The 14,278-nt window shown below is 47.7% G+C and overlaps 1 protein-coding gene across 7 annotated transcripts in view; it reads right to left on the reverse strand.

Annotated features, from left to right (window-relative positions):
- UBAP2L (ubiquitin associated protein 2 like) overlaps window positions 1–14,254 on the reverse strand; it is a 30,135-nt gene extending 15,881 nt beyond the window's left edge. Inside the window, exons 1-9 of one of the 7 annotated variants that reach the window (XM_063420313.1) lie at window positions 14,177–14,254; window positions 10,124–10,253; window positions 9,523–9,600; window positions 8,310–8,420; window positions 5,738–5,906; window positions 5,315–5,410; window positions 4,554–4,599; window positions 4,201–4,313; window positions 2,595–2,654 (exon numbers count right to left, since the gene is read on the reverse strand). In XM_063420313.1, the coding sequence (XP_063276383.1) occupies window positions 2,595–2,654; window positions 4,201–4,313; window positions 4,554–4,599; window positions 5,315–5,410; window positions 5,738–5,906; window positions 8,310–8,420; window positions 9,523–9,600; window positions 10,124–10,213 (763 nt within the window). In that variant the 5' untranslated portion in view covers window positions 10,214–10,253; window positions 14,177–14,254. The other 6 variants (XM_063420312.1, XM_063420311.1, XM_063420308.1 and 3 more) reach the window with 6 other exon arrangements.
- Between the last annotated feature and the right edge of the window lie 24 nt (window positions 14,255–14,278).

Consider the following 14,278-nt stretch of genomic DNA (forward strand, 5'->3'; position numbering starts at 1 on the left):
TTAGGCGAGCAAAAATTTACCAGAAAATAAGAGTTTTGCCTGGCTGCATTTTCAACTTGTTCCAATTCTCACTTTCATCACAGTTTAACCTTTGTATTTTGAATATTATGTGGCAGTTTCAGACTCCATTTAACAACTAAAATTTTGTTTGGGAAGAGAGCAGGAGCTCTCCAAAACCTCAGAACATAAAGCCAGTGCCATTTTGTGCAGCTTGTTTTCAGTCCACACAAACCAGATCAAGAAAATCTGAGAGCACCAGCAGGGTTAATCCTGAAGACATTTACTAGATAGGACAAGTTGGTATCAGCCCTTTTACAGCATAAAACAAAGCACGTAGGGAAGGAGAGCATTCTGAACTCTTCTGCAGGACACAGATCTCCCCATATAGACTTCACTTGTGTATTTAAACAACCATTTGTCTAGACTTGGGGGATTTAGTGCATGAAATAAGTATCAGTGAATTATTCTTTTTTCATTGCATTTTTATCTTACTTGATGAGTTGAGCTAATTCAGAAAGTCTCCCAGAATTTACTTTTTTATATATTAAAGTTTGAAATACAGATATTAAGACAAGACTTGCCAGAGTGCCAGGCGTTTTAAGGCACACTACCCCTTCCTCCACAGCCAGAAACACCAACACATTCAATGCAAAACACATCTGAAGTTTAGAAACCTAAATTGCCACAATCCTTAGATTTTTGGTGCCCTCACAGAAGTAGTGGGAAGGCTGCTTTCCAAATTTTCATGGATCAGAAAGATCATTCTAGCCAAAGCCTTACCCAAGAGGTAAAGTGGGAGCTGGATATACCTGCAGCCGGCCCAGAGAGCAGGAAGACAGGAGAGTTGCCCCAAGACAAGTTTGTGCATGCAGGAACATAGCATGGGGCTCTTAGGTCTTGTTTATTTGGAGAAAATAAAAAGAAAAGTAGCACTAAAAGCAGAAGGAAACCCTGCAGATGGAAGAACAGCCACTGACAGGGCTTGCCCAGCAAGTCTACTCCCCATATACCAGACACTGACTCAGCACAGCTCAAGCTCCCCACACACAAAGAGGCAGATGAACAATCAAAGACCTATGATGTATAACTGAGTATTCACTAGGAACACTCCAGAAAGCTCCCAACTAGCACAGGATGGGAAGTTTGTTTAAAGAAACCAACTGTATCACAGTCCATCAAGCTCTTCTGAAGGGGAGAACTGCAGCAAAAGCAATACCCTGAGCCTTCTAACATTTCAGAAAGGTGGTCTTCTGAACAGCCTTCCTCTCTGCTTCCAGAAAGCCCTTCAAAAAGCTGCTAGTCTCCAAGCTCCTCAAACCAGGAAAAAGAGGAAAAAATAAAATTAAGCCAACATGCGCAAATATGAATGCGGTGAAGGAAAAAAAATCGTATTGTGTCTCCAAGTTTTTCAAATCCTTCCCCAAATACACTCTCCATTTTAAACTGGGAGATAGCCACCCAGCTTGCTCCTCCCACAGCCCAGCAGGCAGTCAGCTGCCTCTCAAGGACTGGATCCAGGCTAGTCACCCTGCACTAGGAAGACAACAGACCCAAAGGCTCGCATGCATTCTGCACCTCGAAGGAATGTTAATTCACACAAAACCAAAGGGCAGCAAAACCACAATGGCAGTGGTGGAGCAGATGGCCTTGTGCTGCCTGTGAAAGTTAAAGATTAACTCTGAGGTGAGAACCAGGAAATGCTCCAACACAGGAGAAGCACTCCATGTATGTTTGCCTGCTTTTGGGCCCTTGCATAAGGGACTCTTCAGCCTCAACACTTGTCCTCCTGCCCTGACCTTGAGGAGTCAAGTGGCAAGTTCTTCTGGAAGGTCCCTTGGCCTCAACTTCAAAACCTCAGGTTAGACAGAAGAGACAGTCAAACAGGATGCTGGCCTTACTATGGACACCAATGGAATTCTATACAGGTAAGGCAAACTGCATCATCTCATGGTGATGAGTCTCTCAGCCTCATAAGGACAAGAGTATAAGAGCAGGAAATAAAGCAGCCAGAAACAGAGCAGCTTTGCCATCTCAAAATCCACCATCATCTTCAAGTGCAGGGAGGTGAAGAGGAGCAGCCAGGCAGACTAAGCATGCCAGAGCAGCCACCCAGCAGCAGCTGTAAGCAGAGGCAAAGCACATAGAGAGTTCAGCTACACCAGCTGCCCTTGCAGCAGCATTGTGACCCTAGGCAGGAAGAGCAGGGAGGCCAGTGGAATGGCACAGGGACAACAGCAAGTCACAGCTTTTGGGGTGTGAGACAAAGGGAGTATGACTGAGCTGCCTCACACGTCTTGCCCTCGGGTGGGATACTAAGTCACCAGCTCTGCAGATACAGAGCTGCTCTGGGCATGGAAAAGCAATGGTTGAAGTTAAAATTTGCATAATCCACAAGAATTGATGTTAGCCTCTCCCAATTTCCACTCAAGGTGTCAGTGTTAGTAAAAGCACAGTGAGAACAAATGTCATATATTAATCAAAATGAACAAATTAAGAGAGAGAAGAATGACATATCCACAGATATTTCAGATTTTTTAAAAAAAGTTATACAGTAAAGGTATCCGGGGCAGTTAGTGCACCTGGATGTATCATACCAGGAGCAGTGTCAAATTTTCGGGGATAATTTGACCCCTCACCCCCAATGAAATCAAGTCCTGAAACAAAAAAAAAAAGAAAAGAAAGACAACCGGTGAAATTTTGATTTAAAGAAGTGCAGGTAAGTTTCACTGCCCCCATGTAACACCAGTCAAATTGTACCTGTGGATATTATTAATTTAAAGAGATGCCTGTGGCTACTAAATTGGAAACAACCACACACAACACAGGTGACCAGTGGTGTTGCACAATAAATTTTACAGCTGTATTGTAGTACTGGAGCAAATCTGAGCTGTTGATCTGAAAAATCTTCAGTTCCCCCTAACCACACTCTAACCCACTTCATTCCACAAAACACTAACACAGGAAACAGAAAATCATTCACATAGAAGCCTGTTCCCACTAGACAATTAAAACTTCTAGCACACAGAGCTTGTCCACTCCCCTTTTTCTGAGGAGGCAAGCATACCCACTGCCCCAAACACAATCCCACACTATTCCCTATGTTATTTAAAACCCCTTCTCAGCTGCCAAGACCATCACTCAGTCTGCTGTTTCACAAAAACACCCTCCTTCCACAACAGCCGTTTTCTGAAGGGAAAAAATGGAACAAAATCCAAAGAAAACCCATGAAAACACAAACGAACCACCCACACCCCTCTACCCGACCCCAAGAGTATGCAGTAAAAGGTGTCACAGTTTACAAGACTTTAATTCTCTCTTTCTAAACCTATCAGTTTTTCAGCAAAGCCAGGAAGTATGGAAGTGGTCTAAAGCACCATTAATACAGATGTGGGTGCTTCTCATACCCAAAATGTGGTATTTACTTAAATACTCAGTAATTGTGGAAAAATAGTTTGACTTTGCAGCGGTGCAAGATTGCTCCACAAAAAAGACAACAAAACCACCAGTTAGTCCTGCTCCCTCAAAAGGCTGCTTACAGTCAAGGACTGTGACTGTCCTATTCTCACACTGCAAAATCTGAGTTCACTTGTGTCTCAATATTTTGTGTATGTGAAAAAAAATGCAGAGCACCAGTTTTCCAGGGCAGGAGAATGTGCAGAGGCAGCTGGGTGCTCAGAATCACCCAGCAAACACATCCACTTCAAACAGGGAAGGAAGGAGAATTGTTTTCAGCTTGTTTCTGTAGCAAAGGCCTATCCCATCATGGTTTGAGCAAGATGACCATGAATGAAAGAATGCTCCCAGTATCAAAATGAAGATCAATACATCTGAATCGGAGTAATTTTCTGGAGGATACACCAAACACTGGGAGATCTTGGATCTTACACTACAGTTTATAAAAAATACTTTTTCAAGCAGTAGCATGGTTTCTACAGGAAAACAAATAGAGGTGAGCATTTCTGTGCCTCTGTCAGGCAACAGCCCCCACAAGCTCACCCCAGAGCAATCATCCAGCTCCTGTTTCTAATGTGCAAAGGGTGCAAAGTATCATGGTCCCTGAAATCCATCTCTAAACCAACAACCTGCTCTTCCATTCCTGAGCCTAAGACCTTACTAGAATGTCCCCACTGCAACTGGATGGATGCAAAACCCACTCATGTTGTCAATACAAACCAGCACACGTGCATGTAAGACACTCACTTGTGCCATCATCCGGCTCGAAGCTCCCAGTGTTGTTCCACGTGTTGTTGTTGCTATTCCCATAGTTCTCATCCGTGCTGGCCGGCTCAGCATAGTCAGCTGGGTTGAAAGTCCTGTAAGAAATAGGAGAATGAAAATGTTCACTCTGTCAAAGCATTTTGAGAGCAATTGATTTTATTCAGATCATAATACATATCACAAGGCAGTTCTCTCAGCAGAGAAATGCTTCAGCTATTGGGCCTCACTAAGAAAACAAAACAAAAAAAAAGGAAAATGCAAACAGAACTGACACAAACAGCGCCATTCACGCACAGGCTTTTATTTTTGCTGTGGTTTGTGTCAGTGAAACTTACCCCATGCCTTGGGCAGAAAATCTTCCCCCTCGCCGTCCAGAGCCACCTGTAAATATACACACACATGCTTGGCTCTGCAACACCAGGAAAAGGAACACTTGAACAACAAACAGAGTTCTAACACCGAGAATACAAAAGTGGAGAGGATCTTCTTGGGTTGATAGGATTGCCAGCAAGATCTTTCGATGTATGGGAGTGACCTCAGCTGGCTGGCAGCATGATTTAGCAATGCATCATTCCAGGCTCACATGAGGTTTCCAGCTGGCACAAACTGTAAGTATTGGACCCCAAGTTCTGATTTCTGCACTATGTGACCTCAGCAACAGATTTTGGGGTAAAATTAATTTCTGCCCCAAGTACATGAAGTCCAAGCCAGTGGTGGTGCTCAGACACATGTGCAAGAATGATGAGGATGCAGGTTCTGTTGCTAACATGCCATTGGCTCGCCTGCTAAAATAGTCAACCTTGAGTTTTTCAGCTTCCCACCTCCGTAATAAATTTCCCACCTCCATAATAAAGCACAATTTTTTTTTTCTAACTCTGTGGATGCGATGCAAGAACAAGGTGCTATTTCTAGTATCTTTAAGATGGGAAAGCAACATGCAGGCACTGAAAGTAAGCACGAGAACAGAAAAATCAAGTGCATATTTTCAGTTTGGCAATTCCTCCCATAAAAGAGGCTTTAGAACATCACAGGAGGTAGATACACTAATGTAATTCTTCTCCTCCCACCCCCTGGGGACCTCATATCCCATGTGTACCTCGGCCTCGGCCACGTCCCCGCCTCCCTCTTTCCGTGCCTCTTCCAGAAGATCCTCCACTCTTACCACCATCTAGCCCGTTCTCCTGGCCCCGAACTGAAAGACAGAACAATGCAAAGACAATTTCAAGACTCATCCTGCTTTAGTGGGGATACTAGACCAGATCTCAAACCCCAAAATGCAGTGGCTGTGTGGGGGACCACATCACCACATGTTCCCTGAACTTTTGATTTAAGCTGATGGTAAGTGGGCATCATGCAAAGAATCATCTCAGACAGGGGAGCATGAAACAGATCCACGCATTGCACATGGGTGGTTTTCCTCACAGACGTGTCTGCCCAAAAAGCTCTACTGACAGCTGTTATGAAGCACAGAGTGCTCCAGTGTGAGGGGTTTGTGGGTTATTAAATGGCAGGTGCATACACTCTCTTCCACGGGTGGCACCTCGCCCTCGCCTTGGCAGCCCACCACGTCGTCTGCTGAAATCCCGCTCCCGATCCCGGTTCTCTTTGCTTTCTTCACTGGGTTCTGTCTGTCCACTCTCCTTCTGTCCTGAGACACCTTTCTTCTTCCCAACCATCTCCCAGGAATGCTGAAGGTTTGCAAAGGGGAAAGAAGTTAATCAAATTAATCACAGTTTGATCAATGAAAGGTGCAAATGCACGAAGATTTAAACATGCTACAGAAAATATAACAAGGGTCTCCACAAAAATGGTTTCCAGATCAATTTTTTAAGGAGTCTATCAGTTCAAATACAGCACATCTTTGTTCAAGCCAAGCTTTCTTAGAGCTGACTGGCATGCAGTTTGAGGTAACAGATGAGTTATTCTGTTTCTGCAAAGGTCTACTAAAGTTCTTCAACAGACAGGGTATGATACTTCTAGAATTCAAAGCGTGGATAAATTTACCTTGCTTAGGGGAAAAAAAAAAGCCTGCCATTTCTTACAGGTCATCAGGAGCTCTCAGAATAACCCAGTTAAATGTTCCATAGTGATCTGCAGTCAATACTTGGGTAAGTTCTTTCTGCAGACAAAAAGTTATTAACAAAATCTCTCCCCTAAATATCTCAGGTGGAGAGAAGCATCACAGAATTTCAGCAACAGGCAAGTTCAACTGCAAAATGTTAAGTCTGCCTCCAGCTCACTGCCATGGGCCTGCACCCATGTATTTTCTGACAGATGCAGTGGTTTCATACTCAAACTGATGCTGCACACTGTTAGAACAATTAAAAATAGTCTTAAGTCATTAACAAACACCCAAAAACACAACTGGCAGACAGCTGAGTTTGAACGGCAGCATGCAGAAACAGTGACAAAAAACCCAACAACATAGTGGCACAAACTGCCATCAAACCCAAGGCTTCCCAAGTCTTTCTCCATAGGTATCTGGCTCAGAAATAAACTTTAAAATTACAGTATTCCAAGTAAACATTTTTCAAGTAATTTTTTTTTAATCAAATCTAATCTAATGCTAAGATCATACTTACTTACAAGTTTGAAATACAGTACATTATCAGTAACTAGCTCAGCAGGTAAGCTGTCTTCAACACCACAGCACCCAAGCAAATAACAGGTCTGTTTCTTGTAAGAAAATCCCCTTTCTGGGATTGCTGCACAAACTGGATCCAGGCCAGAAGAAGCTCCAAGACGCTTGACCAATGGCAGTGCAGGGGCTGTCTGTGCTCAGTGATGCTGTAACTGCAAGGCCACCAACAGCAGCAGACCAGCATCTCCTCTGCCAGCTCCCTGCCTGCCTCTCCACGGCCCTGCCCTGCAGGGCCTCGTACTGCTCATCCAGTGAAGGAGGTGCTGCACGCTGTCCTGGATGATACTCTCCTGAGCATGTGTTTCTCTAGGCTGTTAAAATGCTGTGATAGCAGGGGTTTGTTCTCTGCTAGAAGTCACTGATTACAAGAGATGTGGAGGAGAATAGAGTCATGGCAGAACTGTGCTTTAGCAATGCACATCCCTATCATTCCCTTTTCTAAAAGGATTTTCCAAAAGCTATTTTATTCAGTTGTCAATGGAAAGGCTTTCTAAAGACAAGGACGAATGCATATGTGTGTTGTACAGAACTTATCTGAAGCCAAAGCAAACAGAGAACAAGACACTGGGGAGTAGCTGCAATACACAAAATATAGTCTGAGGTGTCCAGCTCATCTACATACCCCCAGGGCTTATCCATAGACAAAAAAAAAAAAAGGCTAAAGCATAATATTCTAAAGTGATGTTTAGACTCTCAACTCAGAGTTAAGTTGGCTCCAACCAAACCAGGGTGCCAGGAGGATATGTGATATCAGCAGTGGTTTGGAAGGATCTCACATTCATAGCCTTTTTCTTGGGCTGCAACAGTACTTGTATCTCTGCTGTCTGTCACAAAAGGAATGACATCCTGCATGCAGGTGGAAGGTTCCTCCTAAGCAAGCACTCTTGTTCTTGGGACTACCTCAGCTTGCCTGAGACAAGCACCTGCATGAGAAACAACAGCCAAGCCCAACTCCACATCAACCAACAGCAAAAAGGCCCTCAAAACCATGGCATAGGCAGCAGCACAGAAGCCAGTCAGTGCATCACTGAGAAATGAATCTTTAGGACCAGAGACACAAAAAACATGACAGAAAGGAACCACAGCGGATGCACACCTGCCTTTCAGTGCAGGTTACTCAGCCCTGATGGGGAAAGGTAAGTTCCTTCACACTGGTGTGAAAGCACATACAGATGCCACTATACTATTGTTGAACAGCTTAGATTCAAAAGTAACAGGAAGGAAATGGTTTCTGGCATTTTCTCCTCTATTCCTTCAAGCCTAGGGCCATTCTCACAGCCTGTGCAAGCCCACAGAGAGCAGCATTAAGCAGCCAGGTCACAGTCACACTGTGCATGCTCCTGTGGAACTCATAGTGGGTCTCTCTGTCTTGACGTTACCGGATGCCTCAGCGCCAAAAATGCAGTTACACTGAACTAGGCCTCACCAGATTTACAGGACCTAATCCTACCGTGTCGGGATTGCCCTCCAGCAGCACGTTGATGGCTCTGTTGACATCTCCGTTGCAGTCATGCAGAGCAATCACACACTCATCCTGATTCTTGCCTGTGATGTCGATCAGCTGCAGAAAAGACAACAGCATGGTCAACATGTTCCAAAGATGGCACCAAAATCTCTATGGGTCTCTCAGGAGGCAAGATAATTGAATCCTAAACCAGAAACACTTCAACAAAAAATTGAAGGGCTAGGACATATCCCCAGCCTCCTCAGCTTAACAAGAGGTGACTGAGGGTGTAAATTTTTAAGGTACTAGTTTCACAATGACTCTTCTTTCACTACAACCTCCTTTCCTCACGGTAACACTGTTACCTGCACAAGCAAACTAAAAGCTCAGCAAGACAGAAGTTGCTGCACCTGGATCAAGGCAAGGCTGGGGGAGAATGGACGGAGAACAGCCCTGAGGAGAAGGACTTGGGGGTGTGAGTTAACATGACCTGGCCATGTGCACTGGGAGCCCAGAAAGCCAATGCTGTCCCTAGGCTCATCCACAGCACTGAGGGTGGCATGTGAAAGGGGGGACTCTGCCCCTCTGCTCTGCTGAGATACCTCTGCAGAGCTGCCTCCAGCTCTAGGGCCCCAGCACAGGAAGGGCAAGGAGCTGCTGGAGAGAGTCCAGAGGAGACCATTGAGATGCCCTGAAGGCTGAAGTCCCTCTGCTCTGGAGACAGGCTGGGAGAGCTGAGGGTGTTGAGCTTGCAGATGTAAAAGCTCCAGGGAGACTTCAGAGTCCCTTCCAGGGCCTAAAGAGGCTCCAAGAGAGCTGGAAAGGGACTTTGGACAAGGGCCTGGAGTGACAGGACAGGGGAATGGCTTCTCATTGCCAGGGTCTGTTGAGAAGAAATTCTTCCATGTGAGGGTGGTTGAGACCCTCAAACAGGTTGCCCAGAGAAGCTGTGGCTGCCCTATCCTTGAAGTGTTCAAGGCCAGGTTGGACAAAGCTTGGAACAACTTGGGATAGTGGAAGATATCACCATAGCACAGGGGTGGAACTGGATACCCTGTAATATCCCTACTAACCCAAACCATGCTGTGATACATCTTAATGAAGCCAGTCCAAGAAAATTCAGTGAGCAGCCAGGTGTGTCCTTCCCACCACCCCAGCATTCACTGTACTCCCTGATCTTGCCTTCCTGTCAGAGTTCACCTTCATTTTCCACACTCACTTGTTTCACCTTCTCCTCAAAGTCAGCATCATTGTGGTCCGAAATCATCTGTGCAAGTCGAATTTGTTCTGCAGTAGCCTAAAGAAATCAGAGACAGACAGAGCACATCATCAAAGCAGTGCATTTCCAAACCATCCTCCAAAGGCCATTCTGCTACCCAAGTTCTCTGGAAACTGTGGAAAGGTATCAGTATAGCAAAGAGAAAGTACAAACAAGGGTCAGAGAAGGAACACTCCAGGGAGAACGTGAGATGAAAAAGGAGCAAGAATACAGGGTTATACTGTTGAATGGCCTCATAGCACCAGATGAACAACAGCCACCCAGTCTGTTTTGGGGCAGACCTTACCACCACCAGACCACCAAGACCCATTGCAAGTGGCTTCTTAGCCACTCTCATTCATTAGAGTGTGTGAGGAATGGACAAATGGAAATAAAACCAAATTTCAATGTCAGCAGCTGCCCAATTAACCTGGCTCTGGCAGCAGCACCTTGTGACACGTGGGGAGTTCATAAGGCAAGCCCAGCCGTTAGCACTGGACTAGACAGGAGTGCCAGGTCTCCACCTACAAGCCACCTGGTTTTCCACGGACACTGCCCTTACCTGTGGCCGCTGCTTGTGCTGCGTCTGGCTCTGTGTCTGTGTCTGCTCCCAGTTCCCCCGGGCTCGGTTAGTGCCCACCGATGTCATCATTTACAGTATATACAAATAAGAGTATTTACAAAGTTGAAGTCTGTGGTGGGTCGGGGAGAAGAGAGAATGTTAGATACCAAAAACAAAAGGCAGCACCAAGACCAAATGATCACAAGGGCAACAAAGCCAGAATGGCTGTTGTAGATCCCCTCCCTCCACACCACTTCCCTAAAACCACAGCGGGCCAGGCTACCATCACCATACGCTCCCAACACAAAACAGCCACTTCTAGAGATTTCCCTCTGGATACCATGCCAGAGGGCTCCAAACGGAATACCACCTGCATCCAGGTGGGAGCAATCAGGCACCAGAAGCCAAAGGAAAACCATAGCCTGACAGGCTGGTTTGCGTTGCAAGGGAACTTGAAGCTCATCCAGTTCCACCCCCTTGCCATGAGCAGGGACAGCTTCCACCAGCCCAGGTAGCTCCAAGCCCCATCCAACCTGGACATGAAGACTTCCAGTGTGGCAGCCACAGCTTCTCTGGGCAAGCTGTGCCAGGCCTTCACCACCCTCATTGTAAAAAAACCTTTCTCAGGTAATCTAGACAGACCCTCTTTAAGTTTGAAACCATTTCCTGGACTTGAGGCAAAGAGTTTAACAACTTCTTGTTGAAACAAATGTGTGAGTGGGCACAGATCTGTCATGCACCCAAGCTGAGGTTGTGGCCATCAAATGGAGCAGGAAGGCTTGAAAAAAGCTTCAAAGAAACTTCGCTTAGAGGACAGAGCATCTCAGAGCCTCAGACACATCAGCTACTTCCCCTTCTCCTTTCTTGCCTCTAAAGCAGGGCAGGGGAAGCAAAGAAACTCCAGCAATAAGTGGTGCTACAGATCTGTGGAATTTTTGTTTTAAGGCAAAACTGCCCTTGCAGAAGTGCCTATTTTTTGCTTATTTAAATTGTTCCTTCAAACTGGAAAAATGAAGTTTTGCTTAGTATTCTTGATTAAAAACATACCAAAAAAGTGAACAAGATGTCTACAAGGAATAACAGCCAGTAACACTGTTAGATAACACTGCTTGAGGCAAAAAAATCCCAAGAAGAGTTTGAGTGTGGAAAGCAAGCTGAGTTTTCTAACCTCACACTGGGCCTCAGGGCAGGGGTGTTAGAAAGGGATTAGCACTGGGGTTTTACCCTCTCTAGTGCCTTCCAGGCACAAAGGATGTGAGAGACATCCCAAGCACTTGTCAGGACTCACAGCTTCTGAGCCCCTGAAATTTCAATAATCACAAAATTCACATTTTTGTATTTCATTGCTATGACTACAAAGCCTTCCCCGAAAGCAGCAGGACCTGCTGCTGTACCCCAAGCAGACATGAGGGACATGGGAAGGAGCCACAGACAAGAGTGTAGAAGCAGGGAGAAAAGCTTAGCAAGACAATCAGACCTGCAGGATGCAATCTGAAACACTGCTGTTTCACTGCATGAGCAGGGCAGCACAGAGAAACACGGCATGACAAGCAGGGAAGCTCAGAAGCAGCATTAGCAAATAGTGCAGGAAAAGTTGGGGAATCTCCTGTTCAAGTTTGCAAGTACCCAACTGGGTGAGAAATCCCTCCTGAGAGCAGGGAGGCACCAACATTGCCTCTACACTAGATGCACATCCCCCACACCTGCTCCCAGCAGTGCTTGGCCTTTCTCTGTAGGCAAATTTCTGTGCAATTGCTCCCACAGCTAACCACAAAACCTCAAAATCCCCCCCCTTCACAGCCACCCATGCCTCATGGCAACTTAACACCACAGTTTTACAGCTATACAATGCCAAGGTTCCTTATCAGGAAAGAATCCAAGATACCTCTGCAGGTATCAGGAGCCCCTGAGTTACAGGGGAAGAGCACCAAGCCTGCATGTCTGCCAAGGCCGAGCAGGAAAAGCCTTCCACCCCCAGCCATCCCCTCTGTTCAGCCACCATTCCCATGGTGTATATTTATTTTTTTCTTTCTTCCAGTTCCAAGTTTCACACACAATCTGCCACACTAAACCAATCACAGGCCCAGAGGGAAGTGATCACACACATCTACAGGAACTAAACCTGCAGCTTCCCTGGGCTGCAGGTCCAGCAGACTGAGTCTGAACCTTGTGCAGTGCCCAGGCATTGTTTAGCAGTTGCCATGCTCCGCCCTGCCCAGCTGCATCTCTGCCACCGAAAACACAAACATTTGTCCTTTAACGTGCAAAAAACCCGCAAGAAATATATCTAAAATAAAAACCTCAGCCAGGCCCTAACTCTGCTGAGGCTGTCAGGTGAGGGGCTGTCCCCATGCAAACCCCACAGCAGCCTTGAGGAAAGAGGACTTGGCTACTGGCAACTTATTCCTCAGTGGGGGAACTTGAGATCAGCTTGCTGGCAGCACTGAAAGTGCAGAACACAGTTACCCTAATGCCTGTGCTGGCCCCACAGTTGCATGCAAGGTTCCTAGGTCAAAGCTATTCTCATCAAAAGCACTTCATCTCTTCTCTTGAAAGAGCAGACCTGCACATATGCTCCAAGAAGTGAAAGAGTATCCAGTTAAAATGAGTGACCAGCCCACACTAGAGAATTAGTTAAATGGAGCAGCACTCTACACCTCAGGCCAACAGTGCTGCACTCGGATAGGGCTCAGGGAAAACAAAAGTTTCACAGTTACAGGTTACAACACCCTCTGGTCAAAGGCACTGCATCAAATGAGGCATTTGCTGTTACCCCCATTTCTTCTCAGACCACACCACTGCCTTCCCACCAAGCCTAAAGAGGAGAGTCTCAACTACACAAGTGTGGAGTCTCCACAAAATGAGGGGATACAAAAATGTAACAAACTGTTCATTTTATTAGAAATGTCAGGTAAGTTACAGTTTCAGAATCAGGATCTGTAGATCTCATGTGCCAGACCTGCTAGCTGCCACTCCTCCTGGCACACTGCAGTTTCAGCTTCCCTGATGTGTTAATACAGAAAAGTGGTATTTTCATCCCATTCCAACAAAGCTTAGTTAAAATACGCAAAAAGCTCCATATCCCCAAACGAAAGGGCCAGAAAAGGCAAAGCTTTTCCTGCACATGGAGCAGAATAAGGACCCAAAAAGAGGGTTATTAACGCGAGAAGTTTTTCCCCAGAGCAAAGATATGGTGGCTGCAAACCGAGTCATTCCGTGTATGCAAAGCACGCGCTTTTAGGGAGATACTCCTGGATATACCATCAGAGACCCCGACTTGGTATCGATGGGCAGCGCTTTGCCGGGGAGACTCCCAGGCCGGAGGGCACAAGCAGGGCCCCCAGACCAGGATGGAAGGACGTGGAGCAGAGTGGCACTCACGGGCCGGGGCTCCTCCAGGACCCCCGAACCACTGTTGCCTGGGAATTTCACGTGGGCAGCGGAACTACCCCAGCCACGGCCCCCGGAGCGCCACCGAGGAGCAGTGGCAGCAGCGGGCCTGGCGGCCTGCAGGGAGCCCGGCAGGGCGGGAGCACGGCTCCCATTGTTACCGCCGGGAGCGGCGGGGACGGGCGGGCCCGAGAACGCGGCAGGGTCGGAGCTGCCCGACCCCGCGGCCCAGTTCGCGGCACACAATGAGGCGACGGACGGGACCGAACTGGAGGGCGCCGGCTGGGCCGGACAGGAGCACCCACGGCGGCACCAGGCCGGGCTCACAACGGAGAGGCGGGCGAGTTCGGGCCGCTTCCGCCCTCATGGCCGCGGCCGCCATTTCACCCCCCCGCCCGCACCTCGCCCGCCCGCCCGCCTCACCTGCGGCGGCCGCGCGCTACGCCAGCCCCCGGCTACAGCCCGGCCCACTAGGCCCCGCGAGGCCCAGCGGCAGCGGCGGCGGGGCTCAGAGCCGCCCCTGGGGCACCGCATGCAGCAGCGCCGCGTGGGCGGGAGGCGGCGAGGCCGGGCAGATAGGAGGCAGCGGCGGAAGCCGGTGGGGACGGGTTTGGGGTCCGCGCGGTACCGGAGCCACCACCGCCGCCGCCGCCGCAACTTTACCTGGGTCCGCCCGGACTGACAACTCCCCCGGCCCCGCCCCCAGCACGTGACCGACGGGGCGGGGCTGCCCGCGCCGAACACGTGACGTACACGGGGGCGCTG

The sequence above is a fragment of the Prinia subflava genome, chromosome 31 (genome assembly GCF_021018805.1).
Source record: "Prinia subflava isolate CZ2003 ecotype Zambia chromosome 31, Cam_Psub_1.2, whole genome shotgun sequence".
NCBI lineage: Eukaryota > Metazoa > Chordata > Aves > Passeriformes > Cisticolidae > Prinia > Prinia subflava.